This window comes from Lynx canadensis, chromosome D3, assembly GCF_007474595.2.
Source record: "Lynx canadensis isolate LIC74 chromosome D3, mLynCan4.pri.v2, whole genome shotgun sequence".
Taxonomy (NCBI): domain Eukaryota; kingdom Metazoa; phylum Chordata; class Mammalia; order Carnivora; family Felidae; genus Lynx; species Lynx canadensis.
Genome location: NC_044314.2, coordinates 65,468,937 through 65,483,643, shown reverse-complemented (window position 1 = coordinate 65,483,643; position 14,707 = coordinate 65,468,937). Strand labels below are relative to the sequence as shown.

Genomic DNA, 14,707 nt, shown 5'->3' with positions numbered 1-14,707 from the left:
TCTGGGATACCAATTATGCGTATATTATTTCTTTTTAGTGTATCACTTAGTTCTCTAATTTTCCCCTCATACTCCTGGATTTTTTTATCTCTCTTTTTCTCAGCTTCCTCTTTTTCCATAACTTTATCTTCTAGTTCACCTATTCTCTCCTCTGCCTCTTCCATCCGAGCCGTGGTGGTTTGCATTTTGTTTTGCATTTCATTTAAAGCGTTTTTCAGCTCCTCGTGACTGTTCCTTAGTCCCTTGATCTCTGTAGCAAGAGATTCTCTGCTGTCCTGTATACTGTTTTCCAGCCCAGCGATTAATTTTATGACTATTATTCTAAATTCACTTTCTGTTATATTATTTAAATCCTTTTTGATGAGCTCATTAGCTGTTGTTATTTCCTGGAGATTCTTCTGAGGGGAATTCTTCCGCTTGGTCATTTTGGATAGTCCCTGGTGTGGTGAGGACCTGCAGGGCACTTCCCCTGTGCTGTGGTGTATAACTGGAGTTGGTGGGCGGGGCCGCAGTCAGTCCTGATGTCTGCCCCCAGCCCACCGCTGGGGCCACAGTCAGACTGGTGTGTGCCTTCTCTTCCCCTCTCCTAGGGGCGGGATTCACTGTGGGGTGGCGTGGCCCGTCTGGGCTACTTGCACACTGCCAGGCTTGTGGTGCTGGGGATCTGGCGTATTAGCTGGGGTGGGAAGGCAAGGTGCACGGCGGCAGGGGGGGCAGGCTTAGCTCGCTTCTCCTTAGGTGATCCACTTCAGGAGGGGCCCTGTGGCAGCCGGAGGGAGTCAGATCCGCTGCCGGAGGTTTGGCTCCGCAGAAGCACAGAGTTGGGTGTTTGCGCGGAGCGAGCAATTTCCTCGGCCGGAACCGGTTCCCTTTGGGATTTTGGCTGGGGGATGGGCGGGGGAGATGGCGCTGGCGAGCGCCTTTGTTCCCCGCCAAACTGAGCTCTGTCGTCCGGGGGCTCCGCAGCTCACCCTCCCTTTGTCCTCCAGCCTTCCCCCTTTCCGAGCAGAGCTGTTAACTTATGACCTCCCAGACGCTAAGTCGCGCTTGCTGTCGGAACACAGTCCGTCAGGCCCCTCCGCTTTTGCAAGCCGGACTCGGGGGCTCTGCTTGGCTGGCGAGCCGCCCCTCCGCCCTGGCTCCCTCCCGCCAGTCCGTGGAGCGCGCACCGCCTCGCCGCCCTTCCTACCCTCTTCCGTGGGCCTCTCGTCTGCACTTGGGTCTGGTGACTCCGTTCTGCTAATCCTCTGGCGGTTTTCTGGGTTATTTAGGCAGGTGTAGGTGGAATCTAAGTGATCAGCAGGACGCGCGGTGAGCCCAGCGTCCTCCTACGCCGCCATCTTCCCCTCCTCCTCTTGGTTGATTTTCTTAAAGAAGCAGCTTTTTGATTCATTGATTTTTCTCTTTTTTCAATTTCACTTGATTATTGCTCTTTATTATTTCCTTCTGTTTGCTTTCTTTTTCTAGTTCATCTTGTACTCTCTGGACTCAAACTTTTTCCAAAGAGCCTTAAAGGACCTAGGCACTAGTTATGCTCATGACTTTCATGCCCTTTCAGTGAACAGAGCTAAGACGTGTGTGTGTGTGTGTGTGTGTGTGTGTGTGTGTATTTTGGATGTAGATCTTTGATACTAATTTAGTTGTTTTAATGATTGTGGACATACTCAAGTTTTCTGGCTCTTTTTGAGTCAATTTGGTAAGTCCTATTTATCTATGGCATTGCCTATATGTCTACATTTTCTAATTCGTTTTTGTACATATAATTCTCTCTGCATTCTCTTAAGATTTTTGAAACATTCATGTTTATTATTATGACCTTCTTTTTATTCCTTTTGTTTTTTTAATGTTTATTTTTGAGACAGAAAAAGACAGAGTATGAGTAGGGGAGGGGCAGAGAGAGAGGGAGACACAGAATCTGAAGCAGGCTCCACGCTGTGAGCTGTCAGCACAGAGACCAATGTGGGGCTCAAACTCACCGCGAGATCATGACCTGAGCCTGAATCAGACGCTTAACTGACTGAGCCACCAGGCTCCCCTGGTTCCTAATATTTATGCTTTCCTCCTTTTTCGTTGATTAGTCTTATGGGAGATTTGACTCTTTGATTCATCTTTGTAAATAACCAGCTTTGGATAGTAACTGATTGTCATTGTTGTGTATGTGTTTTCTGTGTTCTTGTTTTCTGCTGTCAATTTCTATCCTTTTGCTTTTGTTAAGTTTACCCTTTTCTTTTTCCATCTTCTCGAGTTAGATCCTTATCTCCTTAATTTTTAGTTTTTTCCAACATAAGGCATTTAAAGTTTAGTTTCCCTGTATGCAAAGTTTTCCCCTTAAATGCAAGTTTCATGAATTTGTACACATGTATAACCACTTCCCAAATCAAGATGTGGAATATTCCCAACCTCCAGAAGATGCTTCCTATCCCTAACTACTAGTCAGTATATTTCTCCTTTCCAGGAAGTCATTCCCATGTTCTTTTGTTAGAATTTTTGTTACTGTTCCATATGTGCTTAAACTCTTGGATTGTTCAGGTCTGTTTTGGTTGCATGATACACCAATTGTTAAAAAGAGATATATTTTGAATCTCTCACTGTGGATGTGGATTTATCCATTCTTCCCTGATGATTCTCTAATTTTAGCTTTATTTGTCTTGAGATCATGTTACTGGGGGCATAAGTGTTCATAATTATTATATCTTTTTGATGAATTGAACCTTTTTATCATGATGTTAACAATCCCTTTTTATCCATAGTAGTTTTTGTTAGCTTTGCTTAAAGTCTTACTTCTTTTCTAGTGGTAGCTACAAAATGGTGTTAAGAGGCTTAATAGATAGCCAGACTAAATCCAGATTTGGCTTTGGGCAATTTCTTGAGCTCTGTCCTTGGGTTCCACATTATGAACCAGGGGGTAGTAGAGCACCCACCTCACTGTGTTGTTGGGAGAGATAGTTAGCATAATGCTCAGTGCAAAGAATAGTCCTTGGCATAGAGAAAGCTCTCAATATATATGAACTATTTTTATTATTACATAATATTTTTGTGCTAGCTTCCTTTTAATATGTCTTTTTGTACTCTTTTAATTAAGTCTTAAAGTTGATTTTAGCACCTTGTTCTGTGCTCTTTACCCAGAATTTTGCTTGCTTTTTTAAATCTTTTACTGACTCATATGAGATTAATCAACTTTTCTCTAGTCTCTTTTTTTCTTATACTGGTTCAGAAATTATATCTGCCTTTCCTGTTAGTGGTTATCCTTAATTTTTAAAGGGCATAATTGATTTGTTTTTTAAATCTAAAGACAGTGCCTCTAACTTCCACCTGGTTAATACAAAGACCTTATATTGCTTTAGCTCTAGTTGTTCCCCAGCTTCAAGTATGGGTATACATGTTGTCTGTTACTTTCATTTTACTTTGTTTTACATTTCTTTTATTTTTTTATGCTTATTTTTGAGAGAGAGAGAGAGAGAGAGAATCCCAAGCAGGCTTGGCACTGTCAGCATAGAGCCAGAAATGGGGCTTGATCCCATGAACTGTGAGATCATGACCTGATCTGAAGTCAAGAGTCAGATGCTTGAGGCACCTGGGTGGCTCAGTCTGTTTAGTGTCTGACTCTTGATCTCGCCTCAGAACCATGATCTCATGGTTCATGAGGTGGAGCCCCCCCCACTGGGCTCTGCGGTAACAGCATGGAGCCTGCTTGGGATTCTCTCTCCTCCTCTCTCTCTGCCCTTCCCCTGCTTACATGTGTAAGCTCTCCCTCTTCCTCTCTCAAAATAAATAAACTTTAAAAAAAGAGGGGCGCTTGGGTGGCTCAGTCAGTTAAGCGTCTGACTTCACCTCAGGTCATGGTCTCGCAGTCTGTAGGTTTGAGCCCCGCATTGGGCTCTGGGCTTACAACTCAGAGCCCGGAGCCTGCTTCTGATTCTTCTTCTGATTCTCTCTGCCCCTCCCCTGCTTGCTCTCTTTTTCTCTCTCTCAGAAATAAACAAACATAAAAAAAAAAAGAGAAAAGAGTTGGACGCTTAACCAACTGAGCCACCCAGGCACCCCTGTTTCAACACTTCTTAAATGAATCACTTGTTTTATGAAGTTAGCATTTATATATATATTTGCTCATATGTTTATCAGTTTCTTATTTATTATTTCCTCTTGCACCCCACTTCTTTCTGCGTTTGGCTTTTTATCTCTCAAATGTACTCTTCAGCAGCTCTTTGAGAAGAGGTTGTGTTGTTAGTGTTACACTCTGTTACTGTCTGTGTGAAAAGTCTGTAATTTTTGCCTCCAATCCTGAATGTTAGTTTATCTGGGTATAGATTTGTAGGTTAACAGTTACTTTTTCTCAAAACTTTGAAGATGTTATTTTATTGTTTCTGCCTGTCCTTGTTCTGAACTGTTGTATACCTTTCCTTGGTTTTCCTTGTAGGTGCATTATAAATTTTAAAACTTATTACTTGCTATGAGCACCCCATCCAGGTGGCCAGGGGCCCCAGTGTAATAAGGTTGGCCTCTGCCATAAGTTCCCATTCTTGTTCCTTCCCTGTCTGTGACCTAGTGACATTTCAAATGCCCCAGTGAAATCCCCTCCTGCTTTTACTTGTGTTCTCTGCCCTGACCCCCAGTAAAGCTCTTGCTGTGGGTCCTCGCTCCTTCTCTGCTCCCCACCCACTTGGTTGAGCAGCACTCTTGGTGCTCTTCCTGTGTGATCCCCCTTGGCATGCAAGGACTCTGTCGGTTCAGGACCTATGAGTATAATACTCTTTGTTTTCCTGTGCCTCCCTTGTCGCTTCTCTTGTGGCCACACCTGACTGGCCTACCTAAAGGAACACAGAACAGTAGGTAATCTTCATCTCTCTTGTTGCTTTTGAGAGTTTCTCTTTGTTGATACACTGAGATTTCATCACACTGTTATTGATTTATTTTTATTTGTCCTTTTAGGACCCCTGGGGATTTATGTGTTTGATTAATTATGGAAAGATCTCAGCCATCATTTTTTTTAACATCTTTATCGAGATAAAATTCACACACAGTGAAACCTTGGTTTGCAAGCATAATTTGTTCCAGAAACATGCTCATAATCCAAAGCACTGTATATCAAATTTCCCCATAAGAAATCATGGAAACTCAGGTGATTTGTTCTGCAACCCAAAAATATTCATATAAAAATTATTACAATACTATAATATAGTACAGAATAATAAAACACAGAATATAAAGAAAAATAAATTAACCTACACTTACCTTTGAAAACTTTCATGGCTGGTGTGAGGGAGACAGGAGAGAGGAGGGTTATCATGTAAGATAACTTTCATTATCACTAACGGAATCACTGTTATCTGTTGCCTCAATGGAATCTTTTTCTGCATGGGGGCCATTGCATATGCTCGCACAGATGTTGACTACAGTACAGTATTAATAAACTCTTGTCATATACTGTATTTAATGTAATTGGCAATAAGGCAGGAGAAGAAAGGGTCTGTATCTGCAGGCAGCCTGACCTAGAATGAAGCAAGGCATTCCTAAGCGTATTCTTGTATGGAAAAGCAAAGGACTGTCCATAGGTGCTTTGAAGTGACAAAAAATACAGTAGTGCCAGTGCGGGCACCTTCCAACGTTCTGAAAAATCACCGATTACTGCAAACACGATAGCCTGAGACCGAGCGTCTGAGCATAGGATATGATCACCCACAATCCTGCAGGGAGAGAAAGAGATAGAAGAACCATTGACTCTTTTTGTGATCATGTGACATTCAGTATTGTATTGCAAGTTATCATTTGTTTATCAAGTTAAAATTTATTAGAAATGTTTGCTAGTCTTGTGGAACACTCACAAAACAAGTTACTCTCAATCCAAGATCCTATACCTTACAATTCCCCCATTTAAAGTATACCATTCAGCACTTTAGTTTATTCACAGGTAAGTGCAACTATAACCACTAATTCCATGTACGTATACATATGCATTTTGCCATATATATTTTATTCAGATCGATGCAAGGTTCATTTCAGTGATATATGAAATGTTACCTCTGTATAACTCCATTTCCTTTCCCTTTTTCTATAGTAATACTATTACATACATTAGGTCTGTTAGTGTTACAAACCAACAATATGTGGTTATTAATTATCACCTCCAGTCATTGTATTAGCCCACAGCAGCTTTGCTTCCACACACCTCCTTTGGGCTTTATTGGCAAACACATACATTACATTTCTATATGTTAGAAGCCCAATACAACATTATATAAAGACAGTATTTTATAGAATTGCCTTTTCAGTCAGTTAAGAGGAAAAAAATACTCATTTATATTGTCTTTCATAATTACATAATTATCTTTTCTGGTGCTTTTTTTTTTTGTATGGACTCAAATTCTTCTCTGAGGGTCACTTGCTTTTAGCCTGAAGAACTTCCCTTAGGGGAGGTTAAAAAAATGGCTTCCTTTGGTATTTCTTGTAAGGTGAGTGTGAAAGCAATAAATTCTCTCGGGTCTTGTCTCTCTGGGGAAAGTCTTTATTTTGCTGTCAAGTTTGGAAAGCTGGGTTTGCTGGATATGGGATTCTTAGTTGACGGTTTTTTCTTTGAGCACAATTGTTATGTTACCCACTGCCTTCTTGCCTCTGTTCTTTCTGCTGAGAAGTCAGCTGTTAGTCTTCTGAGGGTCCCCTTATCAGTAACAAGTCATTTCTGGTTTGCTGTTTTTAAGATTTTCACCTTTTCTCCAGCTTTAGCACTTTTACTATGATGTGTTGGATGTGTTTAGGTTTTGTGCATTTATCCAACTTGGAGTTTGTTATGCTTCCTACATATATAGGTTTTGTTTTTCAATGAATTCGTCAGGTTTTCAGCCCTTATTTCTTCAGATATTTCTTCTTTTTCCACTCTCTTCTCTTTCTGGTACTTGAGTTTTGTCTGTGATGGTGCACTTGATGGTGTCCTGCATTTCTCTGAAGGCTGCTCATTTTCCTTCATTCTTTTTCTCTTCTAGCAGAGAACAATTCTACGTGAGTTTCTTGCCCTGAAAATTTCTGACCACGTGAGTTATGTAGCCAGTCTTAAAGTGAGGCACAGACCCCTGGTTGTGGGATTTCTGATGAGTTTTTCTAGACATCTCTATTCCATTTAGACACTGAAACAGACTTCTTATGTCCCTTTGCTTTTCACTGAGCATGTATCTTTTGGAGAACTGCCCCTGCCTCATCACTCATCCCTTCCCCCAGGCATCTGTTGTGTCTGCTTGCTGACTTTGGCAGAAAAAGTCTGACTTCTCAACTCCCTCTTGTCTCTGGCCATGGCTATTTCTCTTTCTCTAGCCCCAGGTCAGCTCTGCATACAGTTCAATGTGTCTGTCTTAGGACTGGTGAACTGTCTTCACAAGCAGAACTAGCAGCTTCTCAGGAGACTCATTTGAGACACATTCTCAAATGTGTCACAAAATGGTTAATAGACATGGCAACTGCATCTTAAAGTTGAGGAAACCTCTAAGTAAACTGCTTAGGCAAACACTTAAAAGCAAACCCTTCTCCATGGGCTTTTCCCCGGAATCTAGCACTCTTCTCTCTTGTAGCTGTCTGGGCTCATGGCCAGGTGTGCTTTGTCCTAATAGTGAGCTGTAGTGACCTTTCTCAGATAGCCACTCCCTGCGGCCATGGGCCAGACTCACACACTCCAGCACTGGGAGGGCTCCCAGGTTGATCTTGCCAACTCCTCTGTTGTCATCTGCCACCCAGGTGGAGAGAGTCAGGGCTCCTGCTGATAATGCATATGTAATAGGCATGTCTGTGTTTGGTTTGTTGCAGGTCAAACATGTGTTGACATCAAGGACAATGTGGTGGATGAAGGGTTCTATTTCACCCCCAAAGGAGACGACCCATGCCTGAGCTGCACCTGCCATGGTGGGGAGCCTGAGATGTGTGTGGCTGCCCTCTGTGAGAGGCCCCAGGGCTGCCAGCAGTACCGCAAGGACCCCAAGGAGTGCTGCAAGTTCATGTGCCTGGACCCAGGTGAGACTGATGGTGGGTCACGAGTCAGCCTCCCTGTTCCAAGCTGGAGCCTACATGTATTTTTGCTTTCTCAGTGGTGGGGACTTATGAGAGCTCATGGCACATGGCATAGCAGCAGTGGCAGCATTTGTTCACAGAGCTGGCCAATTACTTTTGTGGGCATGTATGTGTCATATGACCCAGCTTCCTCTAACTGCCACCTCTCAAGTTGGCTCATGTCAGCTCTCAGGTAATAGATATTGTGCACCAGTGAACTTTAACTTGAGTGTGAGTGTCTGTTCATGAATCGGTTGTAAATGATAGCTTCAGACCTGGCCTGTCTTTCTCAAGACTTATGTCCCTACTTGAGCTCTTTCTTGGCTATGGTGATCGGGAGGATAATGACACTTTTTACTGCTTATAGTCCTCGATTTTTACTGTTAAAATCTTCAAGAAAAAGATTAAATATTATCCTCAATTTCAAGAGAAAACTCCTTTCTACCAGGTGGTACTTTGTGGTTAGACACTATGTAGGCATGTGGTCTCTGGATAACCCTCTTCCTTCCTTTTCCACGTACACACACACTAAAGAGCAACAGATAGCAATGTAATCTGTAGGACCATGAGTGGGCATCACACTCCATACAGCATGCTGGATTGTTCTCCACACCAGTGCAGTTGGCATCCCTATAAATTCATGATCTTAAGAGAAATGTAAATCAAAAGCATGAATTTGTTTTTTATCTTGGCTGCTGCAATATGAGAGAGCAGGGACTTGTGGCCGTTCCTAAGCTTGTGGACCCTGTAGATGAACAGCTTGGGCAGGGCAGGGAGGCCATCTCCAACCTCCAGGGCCCCTGTGAAGGAGATACTGTTTGCCTAGTGCTGGTGCAACAGCTAGAGTTAGCCCATGAGGGCCACAACAACAAGAGCTCTCCTTGAGTAGAGAGCTGTCAATGTCCTGCATGCCAGGAAGGCTTCTGGGGAGAGGGCAAAGTAATGTCAGCGGTATCTGAGATTTAGCCAAATGGGACACTCTGGCACACGTCCCAAACGTGCAGTCAGATATGGAGCCATCAGGGAACATGGAGTTCAGTGAAAGTATACTTGGGCCTCCCTATCCCACATGGTAGATGCTACCTCTTGTGTAGGATGAATTCCTATGGGATTCTGACAAGCACCTATTCATTGTTTACCAGGTCTGTGTCCTGGCCACATCACTCTGAGCCTCCAACTCACTTATTTTCCACATGAGTCAAACCTCTGGCTTTCACAAGTCACATCACCTGGACTTCTCATTCCATTTCTTAGGAGTCTACCAGTGTTGCCTTACTTCTCCATCCAGGCTTTGTAAGAATGATTAGATATATATAAGGCCTGTAGAGCCTAACCAACCCTGAGGACTTCTCAGCAGAGCAGGGCTTTCAGGGCCTCTGGATGAGACCATAGCTGCTGTAGGCCATTCTCCTGTGCTGCCAGAGCAGCTTATCCAGGGCCTCTCCTTGCCTCTTGCTTCAGCCTTACTTTTGCAGGCTCCTGACTGCTTCCCAGGTTGGAGCATTTTCTCCTGGGAAATGCCTGTATTCCAAAAAGGACAGAGACACTGCCACCCAAACTGGGGACTTTGGGAAAGTATCCCCTTCAATAAGGTAAGGATATCTGCTCTTATTCTGTTTAGGGTTGTTCAAGAGGTCAAGGGCAATGCCGAAAATGAAATGGTATCCAGACCAGAAGAGAAAAGTGAAATAATCTTTTTTAGTAGATGACATGATTGTCTGCATAGGAAATCCCAGAGGATCTACAGGAAAGATACCAAAACTAATAAGTGTCTTTAGCAGGGTCTCCAGATACAAGGTCAATATATAAAACTACATTGTTTTTATATATACTGCCTATGAACAGTTGGAAATTGAAATTTCTAAGAAAAGTACCATTTACAGTAGTACCAAAACCATGAAATCCTTGGTATAAACCCTACCAATATGTGCAGTCTGTATGCTACAAATCATAAAATACTGATGAAAGAAATCAAAGGTGTAAATAAAAGGAGAGGTGTACCATGTTCATGGATCATAAGACTCAATATCATTATACAGTTAATTCCCCCAAATTATCTATGGATACAGTGCAGTCTCAACCAAAATTCCAGCAGACTTTTGGCAGACATTGACAGACTGATTCTAAAATTTATGTAGAATGGCAGAGGAATTAGAATAGCCAAAACAGTTTTTAATAAGTTGGAGGATTCATGGTACCTAATGTAAAACTTAGTGTACAGTCCTGGTAAACAAAACATTGCAGTATTATCAAGAGATATATAGATCAGTGGACTCTAGAATAGAGTCTAGAAATAGTCCCACACTTATATGGTCAACTGATATTTGACAACGGTACAAAAACAATTAAATAGAGAAAGGATAATCTTTCAACAAATGGTGCTGGAAAATTTTACATCCATATGCAAATATACACACACATATATACATATACATACCTTTATTTATTTATTTTTTTTTTTAAATTTTTTTTTTTTCAACGTTTATTTATTTTTGGGACAGAGAGAGACAGAGCATGAACGGTCGAGGGGCAGAGAGAGAGGGAGACACAGAATCGGAAACAGGCTCCAGGCTCTGAGCCATCAGCCCAGAGCCTGACGCGGGGCTCGAACTCACGGACCGCGAGATCATGACCTGGCTGAAGTCGGACGCTTAACCGACTGCGCCACCCAGGCGCCCCCACATACATACCTTTAACTACACATTCTACTATGTATAAAAATTAACTTAAGGGGCACCTGGGTGGCTCAGTCAGTTAAGCATCTGACTTTTAATTTCGGCTCAGGTCATGATCGTGGTTCATGGGATCAAGCCCCACATTGGGCTCTGTGCTGACAGTACAGAGCCTGCTTGGGATTCTGTCTCTCCTTCTCTCTCTGCCCCTCCCCTGCTCTCCCATTCTCTCTCTCTCTCTCTCTCTCTCTCTCTCTCTCTCTCTGTCTCTCTCTCTCTCTTTCTAAATAAATAAATAAATAAACTTAAATTAAAAAATTTTTTTAATTGACTCAAAATTCAGAAACTTCTAGAAGAAAATATAGGCTCTGAAAAAATAAAGTCTGTTAAAAGAAAACAAAAATCTTTGTGACCTTGGGATAGGCAACATTTATAGCTGACATCAAAAGCATGATCCAAAAAAGAAAAATTGATAAATTGGACTTCATCAAAATTGAAAACTTCTGCTTTTGAAAGTTGCTTAAGGAAATGAAAAGATGAGCCACCAGCAGAGAAAAAATATTTGCAAAACACAAGTCAGAGTCTTGTATTCAGAGGATATAAAGACTCTACAAACCCCAATAATAAGAAACCACCCTATTAAAAAGTGGGGAGGGGTGCCTGGGTGGCTCAGTTGAGCATCCGACTCTTGATTTCAGCTCAGGTCATGGTCTCTCTCACAGTTTGTGGGTTCAAGCCCCACATTGGGCTCTGCACTGACAGTGCGGAGCCTGCTTGGGATTCTGTCTCTGCCTTTCTCTCTGCCCCACCCCCTCTTGCACCTAGACATGCTCTCTCTCTTTCTCAAAATAAATAAATAAACTTTTTTTTTTAAAAAAGTGGGGAGAAGATTTAATACGACACTTCACCACAGAAGACACATGATGGCAGCCAAACAGCTGAAAAGATGTTCAACTGGTCACTAGGGAAACAAATTGAATGCACTTGGGCCACCACACCTAATGGAAGATGAAAATAACAGAATTGCCAGCTCTGAGGGTGGCTGAGGCACAGAGCAACTGGTGCTCTCCATTCCCGTCCTGCACTGGTGCCCTGGGGAAGCCTGGGGTCACAAGGCTCCCAAGAGGTGAGACGAGGTGCCCAGCAGAGCAGCTGCCAGGAGCAGAGCCCATGTTAGAATCCAGGGCATTGGCCTCTGATCCTGCTGAGCTTCTGTTTCACCTGCCATCTCTGACGGAGATTTGAAACCATTAACCATGTAACCAAGCTCAGTGAAATGGTTAAGTTCCTGATCACTGAAGTTCTTCATGCACAGACTGGGCAGCTGCGTGAAAAGGACCTGGGATGGCTCAAGCATCAGACCAAGGGCCAGGCCAGGTGAACTTCAGGGCACCTTCCGTTGCAACAGCATCTTCCCCAGCAAGACATGTCCTCTGGGGCCCAAGGGTTAACTAAGGACCAGTAGCCTGGAAGACAGAACACAGCCCCGTCTGGTACTATCCAGAGCCCCATGGAGGGACCAGTTGTGGCGAGTCCCCAGGGATCTCTGACTTCTGACCCTAGAACAGTGCTGTCTTCTTTGTGTCTGACTGCAGGTGACTTTCTTCTAGGAGATGCTTCCTCCTTCCTGGTAATCATCATGGAGGAATGGTCAGGGACCTTGACTGTGTCCTTGGGTTTATTTTAGAAGTGATTAAGAGTCATTGCAAAGGGGCTGCTCCTTTAGGTGCTCCCTTGGGATCTCTGAGCTGACCACCAATTAATAGACATGTCAGTAGCCCCCTGGGCTGACAGACTTCCTCCCACAGACAGAGACAAAATGTTCCCTTGAGTCTGGAAGAGGATCAGAGGCACCAAAAAAAGCAGCTAATTGGTGAGAGAATGTATCATTTCCACATATTTACTTCCCAAGTGTTGTCAGCAATAAATGCAGCATTGAGGGAAGCTTTCTGGCTCCCGTGGGAGGAGGGCAAGTGTGAGCTCTGACCATCTGCATTGGTATGGATTGATACGATAGTCCTTGGCCCTTACACCCACACGGAGTCCTGCTTCCAGTGGCTATAGGTTGCTTCCTCGCTGTGCCTGCCCCCCTCCCTGCACTGAAGCCTCCCTGGCCTTCCCTCTGGGTTTGTGGAGGCAGGTGTTCCTGGGACCACTTCCTGGTTCTGCTCTTCTGTGACTTGGTGTGAATGGCTCATCTCATCTAGGTAGGAGCCCCTGGAGATGTCCGTCACACTGTAGGCACTCAGCCAGTGCAAGTTCTCTTCTCTCACCCCTCATCCCATGATCACCATCTGTGCCCTACCCACAGCAGCTCCATAGCAAGCACCTAACCAGCACCGGTGTGCGCCAGGGTAAGGCAGGGTGGAATTGTCAACATTTGGGGCCGAGTGCTGTGATGTGGGGCTTTCTTGTGCATAGCAGGATGTTGAGCAGCATCCCTGGCCTCTACCCACTAGATGCCAGTAGTGCCTCCACCCCTCAAGTGGTTGATGATGACCAAAAGAGTCTCCAGGCATTGCCAAATGTTCCCTGGAAGTTGCAGAGTCGCCCAGGTGAGCATCCCTGGTCTAGAGTCCAGTGGCTCGGTCATATCTGCCTGATTTTGTACTATATGGTTGGGGACACAGGGGCCCATAACACAGCACCCGCCAGCTTTTAGGCAGAAGGGGCGCATTGCCTGGCACTTAGGAGTGCTAGACTGGAAGGTAAAACATCTTTCCTGGCCCATGATTTGCTTCTCTCCTTTGATGTAACCACAGTATTCTTGACTTTCAGCTGTTTTCATTTTTCCCATCTCTCCTAAGACGTCAAGTGCAGGGAATCAGGAAGCAAGTTGCCTTTTCCACATAGATGCCTGGTGGTGGAGGGCTGTGGCCTTCCCGTAGCACTAAGCACTGGGGATCAGGCTCTCCTTTTCTGAGAACAGCCGATTTCTTTCCTCTCATTGTAACAGATGGCAACAGCCTGTTTGACTCCATGGCCAGTGGGATGCGTCTGATCGTTAGCTGCATCTCCTCCTTCCTCATCCTGTCGCTTCTGCTTTTCATGGTCCACCGGCTTCGCCAGAGGCGCCGGGAGCGCATTGAGTCCCTGATTGGAGCAAACTGTGAGTGTGCTTGGCCCTACCTATAATAGCCACAGCGGGGGCCCTGCTCTGGGCTGTGTCCTCTTTAGGGTGAGAGGGTACTGGAAGTAGGAAGGGGGGGCAAGGGAACAGGCAAGAGGGTGTAGATGATAGGGGTGCCCTGGTGGGGTGTCCCTGTCCCACCCACTCACCTGCTCCTGGGCTGAGTGCACACCTGGGAAACTAGAGGAGCTGTCCTTGGGACCCAAAATCAGGCTGTGGATGTGTGGAGGGAGGGGTGTGCCCTCAGTGCCAGCTGCCCCCAGGCTCCCCGGCCCTCCAGACCTTGAAACAGGACAGGCAGCTGCTGCTGTATGTTTAGATAGTTGATGTTACCTTTTCTGACGGCCTGGACCATGAGCGGGGCCACCTGCCGTGGGCAGAGAGGGCAGAGCAGCAGACGCCCGTGAATGTCAGGCAACTTAGATGGCCCTCCTCAGCCCAAGTTCACTGCAGCAAGAGAGTTCTCTGCTGTGGCCTGTGCCCTCCATAGGGCTGCTGGAATCACCTTGTGTCAGTGAGCAAGCTGTGCTCCCTAGCGCCCAGTCCCCAGTCTGTGTGGGGAGCAGTGGGATGGGTACAGACCCTCTGGGGAGGGCCCCGAATCAAGGTGGTAGGAATACAAAGGGACTGTGCCAGCTGCAGTTGGGGGCCTCACAGCACAGCCCTTCCACAGACCCTCAGTTTTCACCTAGTCATCTACAAAGACACTCAAGCTGGAGAGATGTGGTGAGGACTGGGCGGTGCAAGTGGCAGGATGTCATGATGGGTTGCACATGGGTGAGGGGCAGGGACTTTCTGAAGGAGGGGGGGTCCGCATCAGAGCTTCAGGGCTCTCATGTGGACAGCTGGGCACACAAGTGTGACAGTCGGGATGTCA

At 44.9% G+C, this 14,707-nt stretch overlaps 1 protein-coding gene across 7 annotated transcripts in view; it reads left to right on the top strand.

Annotated features, from left to right (window-relative positions):
• The window catches only part of DGCR2 (DiGeorge syndrome critical region gene 2), a 107,227-nt gene that overhangs the window by 87,690 nt on the left and 4,830 nt on the right, over positions 1–14,707 (top strand). For 4 of the 7 annotated variants that reach the window (XM_030292509.1, XM_030292508.1, XM_030292506.1 and 1 more), the window contains 2 exons: positions 7,789–7,992; positions 13,657–13,809. In XM_030292509.1, coding sequence (XP_030148369.1) covers positions 7,789–7,992; positions 13,657–13,809 — 357 coding nt within the window. Of the gene's footprint in view, positions 1–7,788; positions 7,993–13,159; positions 13,256–13,656; positions 13,810–14,707 lie in introns of all 7 variants that reach the window. The other 3 variants (XM_030292507.1, XM_030292504.1, XM_030292503.1) reach the window with 1 other exon arrangement.